The sequence below is a fragment of the Chiloscyllium punctatum genome, chromosome 11 (genome assembly GCF_047496795.1).
Source record: "Chiloscyllium punctatum isolate Juve2018m chromosome 11, sChiPun1.3, whole genome shotgun sequence".
Classification (NCBI taxonomy): domain Eukaryota; kingdom Metazoa; phylum Chordata; class Chondrichthyes; order Orectolobiformes; family Hemiscylliidae; genus Chiloscyllium; species Chiloscyllium punctatum.
In genome coordinates, this window is record NC_092749.1 from 101538989 (window position 1) to 101551023 (window position 12035).

General features: G+C 38.0%; 1 protein-coding gene across 5 annotated transcripts in view; it reads left to right on the top strand.

Annotated features, from left to right (window-relative positions):
• Positions 1-12035, top strand: part of kiz (kizuna centrosomal protein) — a 202420-nt gene that overhangs the window by 84212 nt on the left and 106173 nt on the right. For 3 of the 5 annotated variants that reach the window (XM_072581418.1, XM_072581420.1, XM_072581421.1), the window contains one exon: positions 8025-8394. In XM_072581418.1, the coding sequence (XP_072437519.1) occupies positions 8025-8394 (370 nt within the window). Of the gene's footprint in view, positions 1-3718; positions 3791-8024; positions 8395-12035 lie in introns of all 5 variants that reach the window. The other 2 variants (XM_072581417.1, XM_072581419.1) reach the window with 1 other exon arrangement.

Sequence of the window (12035 nt, forward strand, 5' to 3'; positions counted from 1 at the left end):
GATGTGAAAGTAGGACTTACAAAGACATAATGAACATAATAGACTCTGCTGTCTAAGCTGGCACAGTACAATGCTCAAGCGCGAAATTACCATTGATCTGTTAAGCCATCTCTATCACTGTGTGAATGTTGTACTAGTCATGTATGTTGTAATTTATCTGATCACTGTGCAGATATTGTTTAGTCCACATTGAAGATTGGCCTCAGTGGATACATTTTTAAGATATGATCGTCTTGTACTGAAAGGTGCATCACATCAAAGAAGTAATTTTCTGTTTCAGGAATCTGATGTGACAGATCTAAAAAAGGTCGTTCTGTTACAATGCAGTTTCATCTGTGCGAATTCGCTGTAATGCAATTGATGAATTGGGGATGCTGTTTCGACTGTGCAAACTTTTAAAGTGAAAGGTGTCTGTAACGCAATTATAACTCCAACACTTTAAATGCTGTTTCTAAAGCATGATTTTTCTATAATGCAGCGTTGCACAGGAACCCAACCATGGTATTATAGAAAAACTGTCTGGATAGGTCAGTGATAGAACAACATGTAGAGTTCATTCTCCAGTTTAATCTCATTTGTTCCAACAATATACTTTCAATCCAGTGAGGAAGAAAGATGGTAAGGAGGGTAAAAATCATCCATGGCTAAACAAGGAGTTTAATGACAATATAAAGTCAAAAACTAAGGTATACCATATTGCAAAGGCCAGTAGGAAACTTTGGAGCATAAACAAAGGGATACTAAAAAATCAATAAAAAGAGCCAAGGTAAATTACAAAAGAAAACTCGCACAAAATATCAAAAAGGACATCAAAAGCTCCAATGGTTATATAAAAGGGAAGAGAGTCAATAAGATGAACGCTGGTCTCTTGAAAGATGAAACGGAAGAGTTAATAGTGGGGAACACTGAAGTGGTGGAAATGCTAAATCAACATTTGTCTCGGTTTTCATGGTGGAGGACGATACTACGATTTCAATTGGAACAGGCCAAGTTGGAGGTAGAGCTTAGAATAATCAACATTGAAATGGAAAATGTAGTCAGCAAACTATTAGGATCAAGAGTAGACAAGTCCCGTGGGCCATGATAGCCTACAACCCTAGGGTATTAAAGGAAGTGACAGTAGACTAGTGGATCCATTGGTTACAATGTTTCAAAATTCCCTGGACATGGGAAAATTGCAATGGATTGGAAAAATGTTCATGTCATGCCCTTACTGTTTCCCTCCCTTTTTGAATATGTGGGAAATTACAGATCAGTTTAACATCTGTTGTTGGGAAAGTGTTAGAATCAATTATCAAGGAAGCAGTATCAGGACATTTGGAAAGTCAAAACGCTATCCATCACAGTCAGCATGGTTTTATGAAGGGCAAGTCATATTTGACTAATTTGCTAGAGTTCTTCGAAGATGTAACAAGCAAAGTGAATAATGTGGATCCGGTAGATGTAATATACCTGGACTTGCAGAAGGTATTTGATAAGGTGCCGTGTAAAATGTTAATTCACAAGGTTGAATCATATGGGATTAGGGTAATTTATTATCTTGAATAGGTGACTGGCTGATGGACAGAAGACAGAGAGTAGGGATAAATGTTTTTTTTTCTGGATGGCAGGAAGTAACTAGTGGGATTCCACAGGGCTCAGTCCTTGGGCCCCAGCTATTTACAATCTACGTTAACTACTTGGATACAGGGAGAGAAGACTCAGTAGCCAAATTTGCGGATGACACAGAAATAGGTGGGATGGTAAATTGCATTCAGGAAATAAGAACCTTGCAAATGGATATAGATAGGCTAGAAGAGTAGGCCAAATTTTTGGTAGATGGAGTTTAACATGGATGAGTGTGAGGTCATGCATTTTGGTCAGAAAAATGGGAAGGCAATCTATTATCTGAAGGGGGAGAGACTTCGAGGTGCTACGGTGCAGAAGGATCTGAGTGTCCTTGTTCATGAGTCACAGAAAACTAGCATGCAGGTACCGCAGATAATAAAGAAATTCCTTTGGCTTTTACAGCTAAAGCAATAGAATATAAAGGTCAGGAAGTATTATTGAAACTACACAAGATGTTGGTGAGACCGCACCCAGGATATTGTGCACAGTTTTGGTCCCCTTATTTGAGGAAAGATGTAGTGGTATTGGAGGCAATTCAGAGGAGTTTCACTAGATTGATCCCGGAGATGAGGTGTTTTTCGTAGGAAGAGAGATTGAACAGTTTAGGCCTATACTCTCTGGAATTTGGAAGAATGAGGGGAGATTAAATTGAGGTATTCAAGACGATAAAAGGTTTGGATAAAATAGACGTGGAGTGGATGCTTCCTCTTGGGCATTCTAGGATGAGATGTCTTAGTTTTAGGATAAGGGGTAACAAATTTAAAACGGAGGTGACGAGAAACTGCTTCTCCCAAAGAGTTGTGAATCTGTGGAATTTGCTACCCAAAAATGCAGTTGGTGCTCGGACAGTGTGTAAATTTAAGGAGGAGTTAGACAGATTTTTAATTGGTACTGGGTTGAAGGGTAATGGGGAGAAGGCAGGAAAGTGGGGGAAGAGCATATCAGCCATGATCGAATGGCAGAGCTGACTTGATGGGCCAAATGGCCAAATTCTGCTTCTATATCTTGTGAACTTATGAATCCAGTTCATAAAAGCAGTCCCAACTCACACCAATGTTAATATTTCTATTTTCACTTTGCCATCTTTGTGGCCTTTCTGAGTGTGCTTATCAAACCTGTTCCAAACTATGTTCAGATTTGCATTTGTTGCGGGCAAACAGAAAGCACTTTGATGTCACATGTAAGATCGTTCGAGATGATAGATAAAGAAGATTCTATATTTCAGTCAGTTTTTTTTCAAATACATGCCCCAAGGTCTTAACCCACTATGCACACTCTATATTCAGAAATATCTCCTTTTATTTACTAGATCAGACTGAATCTTTATATGTTCTTAACATAGCTAACGGTCTACCGTTTGCAAACTATCATTGTATTTGACAGGGTGCAAGGGATAAGAAACTAGTTTACAGTAAACTAAGCTTTACTGAGTATTATTATGTTTGTATTACAGTGTTGCTGCTCAAGGTGGCAGCAGTGTAATGTAACTGAGGCTGCTTTGTTATCCGTGGCAGAATGGAGTAACATTTTAGAAGGTCTCCAAATGGTAAAAATGAACTGGATACCGCAAAAAATGTTTTTGCAATAATATTTGTAACCAGAGAGGGGTGGAAATGAGTACTTTATTGTTCTATGTGCACCATGGCCAATAACAGAGGCAAGTTTCAGATTATATCATTAAAATCAAAGTTCAAACATTTACAACTGTTTTGGTGTTGTTCCAAGTGATGTGAAGTCTGCCCCAGTACATAAATGAAGAAAATAACAGCAGTGTAAACCAAAATTAAATGCTGCGCTTGTTCCCTTGAAGAAAACTGTAATGTAAACCAGCATGTGTTGTAATTAGTTATAGTAACCTCCCATGCAGTTGCTCATCATGCATTGTAATATATGTTATATTATGCCATATAGTATTTAATATTTATTAGGATTATTGACTTGCAGTTTACTTTTACAAAATGTCAAACAGATTTATATATGAGATTGTGAATAGGATATTTAGGGTTGAATGCGCTGTCCTGTCTGCCTTTGTAGAGTCTGGAAATCAGTGGTTGTTGTTAAATCTTTGTACAGCTAAGTAATCCAACTTCATCTTTACCCTTTTTCAAAGCCAGGAAAAAGAGAAATATGTCAAAGTACATGTCTGAGGTTGAACATAGCTATGAGACACTCATGAATACTGGTAAGTAGATGAGGGGACTAGTGTGTAGTGTGGTAGCTTCAGAATTCCGGTGCATAGAAGTAGAAAATAACCTTGAGGGCTATGGGCCAAAAGCTGGAAAATGAGATTAGTATATGCAGGGCTTTAGTAATTGACGTGGAGTCATGGGCTGAATACTCTCATTCTGTGCTATAAACATCACAATAGAATGTTGATATTTGGTGTTATGGATGAGCGAAGTCCTTGAAACTAGCATGGCAGGAAGGAATTTCCAGGGATTGAGAGAACTGGAAGTGATATGCTAGAAATCTAGAAGAAGTGGGTGGGGATGTTGAGGGAATTTTATGGTGCTGGAGCACTTGGAGTGAATGGCAGTATTTGTGAGTATTTGGGGGAAAATTATTTCTGTGCTTGGAAACATGTGGCAGCAAAAGCAGGTAATGCAAAGTGACAGAAACAGGAGGAGTGGTGTCGGAGTTTTACCTCTGAAAGTGACCGCAAAATTTGTCCTTTTAAAAAATATATAGAAACAATAAAGGGAGCTTATTTTCTCCCATGTTGATAGGCCTCCCAATGAAATAGTCTGATATGCTTGAAATTGCATTTTTAACATTCAGTATTACAGGTATGTTACAGATTATATGATCATAGCCTTATTTTCGTGTGTGTTATGCATCAGTGCCTAACTAAACAAAAATATATCAATAACCAATGTACTAAATTGATGTCAACTCAGTGATGTTTAAAAGGATGGTAAGGAATACACTGGGCAGTCAAGTTAGCGTATGCAACAGTTTTGGAGATTGGAGAAATAAAGTAATATTGTGAATTATTCTGGCCTCTGCCAATGCCAGGAATAGCTGGCGGGACATGTAGAAAAGTGTGGGATATTGGAATGCAAGTTCAGTGGGTTTTTGGAAGCATAAAGTGTTTTTGGAAGTTCCGGTGGATATAAAATCATTGAAATTTGAAGAGCTGTTTGTTGGATGGGGAGTTTCCAAGATCAGATAAGTGTGATAAATATTTGTATTATTATCATTTTGGTATTTAAAGTAGGGGCAGATGAATCTTGTTTTCAGTTCTGTGAAGGTCACTTTTTTTTTAAAAGTCAGAAAGTCATGTGGAACAGTGATCCCCAAATGCATCACTTCCAAAAAGTCCTGTGATTCACTTAAGTGCCTAGCAAGGTACCTGTGTTGATAACTGATGCAATGTTATACTACTAAGTTTCAGACAGAATAGGAAAGTAAACTGGGGCAGCTACTTAGATTCTGTCTTTAGTTCAGAAGAATCAGGAGTTCATTTCAGGAAGAATCATGTTTTCTCTTCCAGAGAACAGTGAACCCCATAGCAGAAAGTTTTTAGTTTATGAAATTTTCAAGCTATGTGAGTTTTTACAGAAATTCAAGTTTTCTGTCATAACTGAAAGGAACTTTCTGCCAGCAGAATGGGAAGAAAAGTCAGTTATCTATCTCGCCAGTCCAAAAATGTCAGTTACGATATTAAAGAATTGAGAAATTAATGTTGTTTCTCTGGAATTGAATACTGTATCACTCAAACCAAGTTAAAACTTTACTTAGCTTTTACTGTTTAGATCTTTTTAAACAGTGTTGTGCAAATATGTATGTGAATTATATTCTTATTCTTTTGTTGCATAAATTTGTGTTCTTGTTTTGCGGAACATTGGCAGCCTCATGTGAACATGCTGTGACTAACCACCATGGTCACAAACTGTAGCAATTTAAACTTGGGGCACGTGAAGCCAGGTTTCAGTCTGGGGTCTGACTTGTCAGCCATTGGTTGAGATTATAATACAAGTAGTGCTGCAAAGTGCAGGAGTACTAGGAGAAAGTGAGGACTGCAGATGCTGGAGATCAGAGCTTAAAAATGTGTTGCTGGAAAAGCGCAGCAGGTCAGGCAGCATCAAAGGAACAGGAGAATCGACGTTTCGAAGAAGGGCTTATGCCCGAAACGTCGATTCTCCTGTTCCTTTGATGCTGCCTGACCTGCAGGAGTACGAGGGAAGGGTGACTGATGGCCTCTGAGGATCAGAGTTCTCAATTGTGGGAACATTGTTTGACGTTGAGAAAGGAATTATTGGGAACACAGTAGTATTAGAGATAGCTTGAGTGGCCAGTTTTTTGAGAAAGGTCGGCTGGGTAAATTAACAATGTAACCTGGCATCATTTTGTTTCCATTTTGCTTCATTTCTAACCTTGACCTTTCTGGTCTGACCCCTGAGATTTTAATACTTGGTGGTTTTGTACTATATTCAACCACTGTATGAACTTTAATCAAGAAATACAAAAGGTTTCCAGCTTGATGTTAATAAAACTACTAGTGCTTCACCATCCATGTTTCCTAGAAAGGCTGTATTGTTCTGTTCCTAGCTGTGTCCTTGCAACCAGGTTTCAGTTTTTTTGAGTATTTTAATACAAATCTGAAAAATACATGTGAAAGTAAAGTTAATGCCCTGATTTTAGTTGACAAAGTGGAAAATTTTCATCTGGGGACATTTGGAGAGCCGAAGAAGATGGTTGAGCATGGTCGAGGCAGAACAATGAGGAGGCTAATAGAAGGAGAGGGTTGAGAAAGAGAAAGCTAGCAACAGCATCACTGGGGAAAGACTGTGTAGGAGATTGAGAGGTCACCTTACAGAGAATTATATAATCATGGTGGAGGGTTGCTTTTCACACTGGAAGCCTATGACCAGTGCTGGGTCCACTGCTTTTCGTCATTTATATAAATGATTTAGATGTGAACATATCAAGTATAGTTATTAAGTTTGCAGATGATATCTAAATTGGATGTGTAGTGGACAGTGAAGAAGGTTACCTCAGAGTACAACGGGATCTTGATTAGATGGGCCAATGGGCTGAGGACTGGCAGATGCAGTTTAATTTAGATAAATACAAGGTGCTGCATTTTGGAAAAGCAAGTCAGAGCAGGACTTGTACCCTTAATGGTAAGGTCCTAGGGAGTGTTCCTGAACAAAGAGACCTTGGAGTGTAGGTTCATAGTTCCTTGAAAATGGAGTGGCAGATAGATAGTATAGTGAAGAAGGTGTTTGATATACTTTCCTTTATTGGTCAGAGTTTGAGTGTAGGAGTTGGGAGGTCATGTTGTGGTTGTACACGACATTGATTAGGTCACTTTTGGAATTTTGTGTGCAGTTCTGGTCTCCTTCCTATTGGAAGGATGTTGTGAAACTTGAATGGGTTCAGAAAAGATTTACAAGGAATTTTCCAAGATTGGAGGATGAGCTATATGGAAAGGCTGAGTAGGCTGGGGCTGTTTTCTCTGGAACATTGGAAGCTGAGGGATGACCTTATGGAAGTTTATAAAGTCATGAGAGGCATGGATAGGATGAATAGACAAGGTCTTTTCCCTGTGGTGTGGGAGTCCAGAATGAGAGGGCATAGGTTTAGGGTGAGAGGGGAAAGATATAAAAGGGATCTAAGGGACAACTTTTTCACACAGAGGGTGGTGCATGTATGGAATGAGCTACCAGAGGAAGTGGTGGAGGCTGGTACATTTGCAACATTTAAAAGGCATCTGGATGGTTATATGAATAGGAAGGGTTTGGAGGAATGTGGGCCAAGTGCTGGCAAATGGGACTAGGTTAGGTTAGGATATCTTCGGCATCGACGAATTGGACGGAAGGGTCTGTTTCCCTGCTGTACATCTGTATGACTCTATGATTCTATGAGGGGTAGAGATAGGGCTAATTGTAGGTGTCTTTTCCTTCAGTTGGTGGATTTCAAGACAAGGGGGCATATTTTTAAGGTGAGACGAGAGAGACTTAAAAAAAGGGGACAATTTATTTTCCATAGAGGTTGGAATGAACTTCCTGAAGAAGTGGTGGATGCAGGCACGGTTGCAATGTTTAAAAGACGTTTCGATAAAAATAGGAAAGGCTTGGAGGGATATGGGGCAGGAGCAGGCAGGTGGGACTAGTTTAGTTTGGGGTCATGTTCGACAGGAACTGGTTGGAACTAAAGGTCTGTTCCTGTGCTGTTTGACTCTATGACCCTAAATAGAGTGAGTGGCAAGGAGGGTTTGGCACTCATTCACTTGGAAAGGGAGCCACAAGTTCATTACTTTGTCTGTTTTTACATGGGTCTTAGGAGGGTAGATAACCTGTCTCCTTTAAGATGCAAAACAAAACTGGGGAAACTTGACAGCCAATTTGAAGTGACAGTAACATTTTATTAGAAGTGATTAGTTAATGGTAAATTATATTTTCCTTCTTTAGTGAGTTCCCTGAATCAAAAGAAAGATGCAGAGGAGGCTCTGAGGCCAAGCCAGGATGTGCAGAGACTGGCTGATGAAATGTGTGATTCAGAAAGTGACCTTAGCATTTCTATTAATGATGAAGAATTGAAGTTGAAGGAATCTTTTGAAAACCCGTGTAATCATATTCTACTTCGTAAGACAACTACAAACGATGATCTGGCAAGGAGCAATGAGTCAGTCTCTGCCAAAGATAAAAGCTTTACTCTTTTCAAAGAAGAAAATATTGTACCTTTGCTAAATCAGCCAGATGAAAAAGACCATGGTGGATCTGTGGAAGGTGACCTTCATGGAGAACTGCACGAGTACACAACTGAAACTCACCAGAACGAGTAAGTATTGCTAGTCTTTGATTTAAGAAATTACATTTGTAGGTAATTGATTTTAAAACTGTAATCTGTACTGTAAATAATGCTGATTTCATATTTTAATTATATGAATAAGAAGGTGAGAATTGGTTTTACTTATGGAACAAACAGCAGTGAAGACCTGCTGGATTGACTAGTCTATTCCCATGCTATAATATTTTCTGATTCAATGTAAAGTTTGAAGAGAAAGCAAAGTTGGCCTGAAGTGGAGTATTGCTATATAGTATAGTCAAATATCAATTTTAGATTAAATGAACAAAAATTGGCTACCGGTGTCTGCTGTTGAAATTGTTACTTTGGGTTTGCTATCACTTTCATTAGGCTGTGGTAAAAGTGACTTTCTTACTGAAACTTCGCAACAAATTTTCTGAGTATTCCTGTGCTCTGGCAATCAGCAGAATCAATTTCTCTCAAACATCTGTAATGGTAAATAGCTGCTTTATTATTTTGCCAAATATGTAAATATTGAAACAGGGAATCTAATCTCTAATCTAATCTAAAAAGTAATTGAACAATAAATTGGGAATCTCACCTAGAGAGATCACAAGGCAGTTTGGTGTGGGAAGAAGTCTTTTCTTGTTAGAATTCTTTCTTTTGAGCTTTATTTTCAAATTTTTTTTCTCGTTTGGGGGGAGAGAGAGATAGATGGATACTTTCAGTTTGCTGGCTCCAGAAAGTTGTCACTTCTGCCTTAATACTTTTACTATTTAACATTTTGCAACTCAGCAGGTTGGAGGGCTGTCATTAGGCGAACTTCCTTCACTCAAAAGATTCTCGGTGCCACTCAGTTCTAAATTTTTCCTTCACCATTTCACAAAGCAACATTGTATTGCACAGCTCAAAAATAAGCAGTGCTAGTTTTTCAAGATACAGAATTCTCCTGATATTTCTATTTTATAACAGTCCAATTTCCATTTCACTGTATCATCCCAAAAAGAAAAATATTTGGTCTCTTAACTACCTTCATCCATAAAGAGATGAGAAATTATTTTAAGTACGTTTCAGCACCAGAGAAAAATAATACACATACAAAATGTCATGAGAAAATAACATTCTTTCACTCTTATTCCTTACACAGGACTTTAAAAATTTCTTGGCATTTTCTTATCCCAAATGCTTAAATTATTTCAGAACAATCACATTTTTGATAATGATGTCTGCTTATGCATTATCTTTTCCAGCAATGTGAACAATTTTAACATTCATTGCTTGTTCCAATGGAGCTTATTGATCCTGTCTTGTATTTTGAGTCTTAAATTTGTTTTTGCAAAAACTAGCAGATTATGGGCAGTGTAGATTAGTGTTTCTTTGCAACCCTGGAGGACATCGACTTCAAAATGTTGAAGAGCCAATAATAATCCCAAAGTCTCCTTTCCTCTGTAAAATACTTCTTCTGATATAAATTCAGTTTCTTAGAAAAGTACCCAACTGGCTTCTGTAATCCCAATGCATCATCTTGCATCAAGACTGCACCTACCTTAAAGCCACTGGCAAGAATTGCCACTTGAAAGGGTTTCCTAAAGTCAAGTTGACTAACATGAATAATTAATTGGATTGCCTTCAGTTTCTTGACACTTTGCTGTCCATGCCATCGATCCTTGGCATTCAGCTGACCATTAGACCTTTGTCTGGTTTTGTAATAAATCTGTTTTAAAGAATTAGCTGTTGTGCTGACGTTAGACACAAATTTCCAAAATAACTTTTGTATTCCCAAAAATCTAATGATTTCCTATTTAGTTTTGCCAACAGAAGTTATAGACTCATTGAGTCATACAGCATGGAAACAGTCCCTTTTGTTAAACTCATTTGCATCGACGAGGCATCCCAGTCTGACCTAGTCCCATTTGCCAGCATTTGGTCCATATTCCTTTAAACCCTTCCTATTCATGTAACCATCCAAATGCCTTTGAAATGTTGTACTTGTACCCCTCTCCACACTTGCTCTGCCAGCTCGTTCTGTACATGTACCACCCTCTGCGTGAAAATGTTAGCTCTCAGGTCTTTTTCAAACTTTTTCCCTCTCACCTTAAACCAATGCTCTTTAATTCCCACCCCTAGGAGAAAGACGTTTTCTATTTGCCCTTTCTCTGCAATATATCCTAGGTAAGTTACCCTAGCTTTTACAAATTCATTCTTGGCGAGATTATTAATAAGCAAGCTACCTGCAATTGCTTAAACAGATCTCTCAGATACATTGTATGTTCTTCCCAGGTGTTACTGTGTAATAGGATGTCTAAGTAAAATACAAACTTAGTCACTTTAATTCCAACTTGATTCATAACCCTTTGGAATGTGACTGGGGCAGTTTTCAACTCACATGGTGTCACTCAACATTTGATATAACCCTTGCTGTACAAAGGCTGAAATATCCTTTTGATGTTAATTGTATTTGCGAGTACCCCTTAGTAGATCAATCTCAGAAAGAAATGGAGCGCTGCCAAACCTGAAAATTGTTATGAAAGAGGTAGAGAGTAAGAAGTAAAAGAAACATAACTGATTTACTCGTAGATGCATATTGCTGGGTTGTGCTTGTGAATGAGCTAACATGTTTAATTGGCATATTAATTAGCTGATTCTTCCAAATCCTCTAACTGAAGAATTGGTTATAAATCTGTTTTCATTATTGCATTGACATCTCCATAATCAATGTAGAATGTAGTCAACTAATCCAGTTTAGGAGCTAATCCCACTAGTGAGTTGCAACTGCTTCTTTTGTTTCAGTCATGCTATTATATTGCATTTCTTGAATCACCATCTCTTCTTGAGCATGTTTTTCAAGGCTTAATCATTAAAGATGTTGTTTAATTGTCTTATTTTCCTACATCCCCATTATGCCTGGCTAACACAACGCATCTCTACAGATTTCCTTGAATTTCTTATGTAATCTTGCGAGATTCGTTTGCTGTCTTCCCTCTTGATAAGCAAATATGTCACCTAACTGTCCCAGTATTTCAGTCTTGGCTAGTTGATTTGGAGGAAATTTGGTTCTTGAACTATCAGCTTCTTCTTCTACCTCATTCTTACTGTCCCCGTCATCCTTCATTGTTCTTACTGTCTGACACATTTGTTTAATCTCAGCTTCCTCCCTACAATGGTATGGCTTTAACACGTTTATGTGATGTAACTAGTTTTTCTTCCTGTGATCAGGAGTATCTACCAGAGAAGTGGCCTTCCTAATCCCTGTATATATATTATGTGGCTCACTGAATTTCATTTTCCGGAATTCACCTTGTAAGGATATACTATTCCAACTTCCATTTCAATTTACAGTTCCAAAAACAGAAACATACATGGTATCTTACATATACTCACCTTACAGTGCAGACTGACAGATCCACTACTAAGATGCTGGGCCATCATCTGAAAATTCTAATAAAAGAGGGAGAGAGTGAGGAGTAGAAGAAGCATAACTGATTAACCTGTAGGTGGTTATTTCTGGGCAGTGCATATGAATGAACTAGCATGTTTAATTGGTATATTAATTAGTTGAATTTTAAATATGTTCCTCAGTCTGGTAAGTCTTTTTTCAATGTTTTTTTAAAATAAAAATGATATATTGAAAAGTGTATATAAACATGGATAAAGATGTAAGAATACAGTCCCAT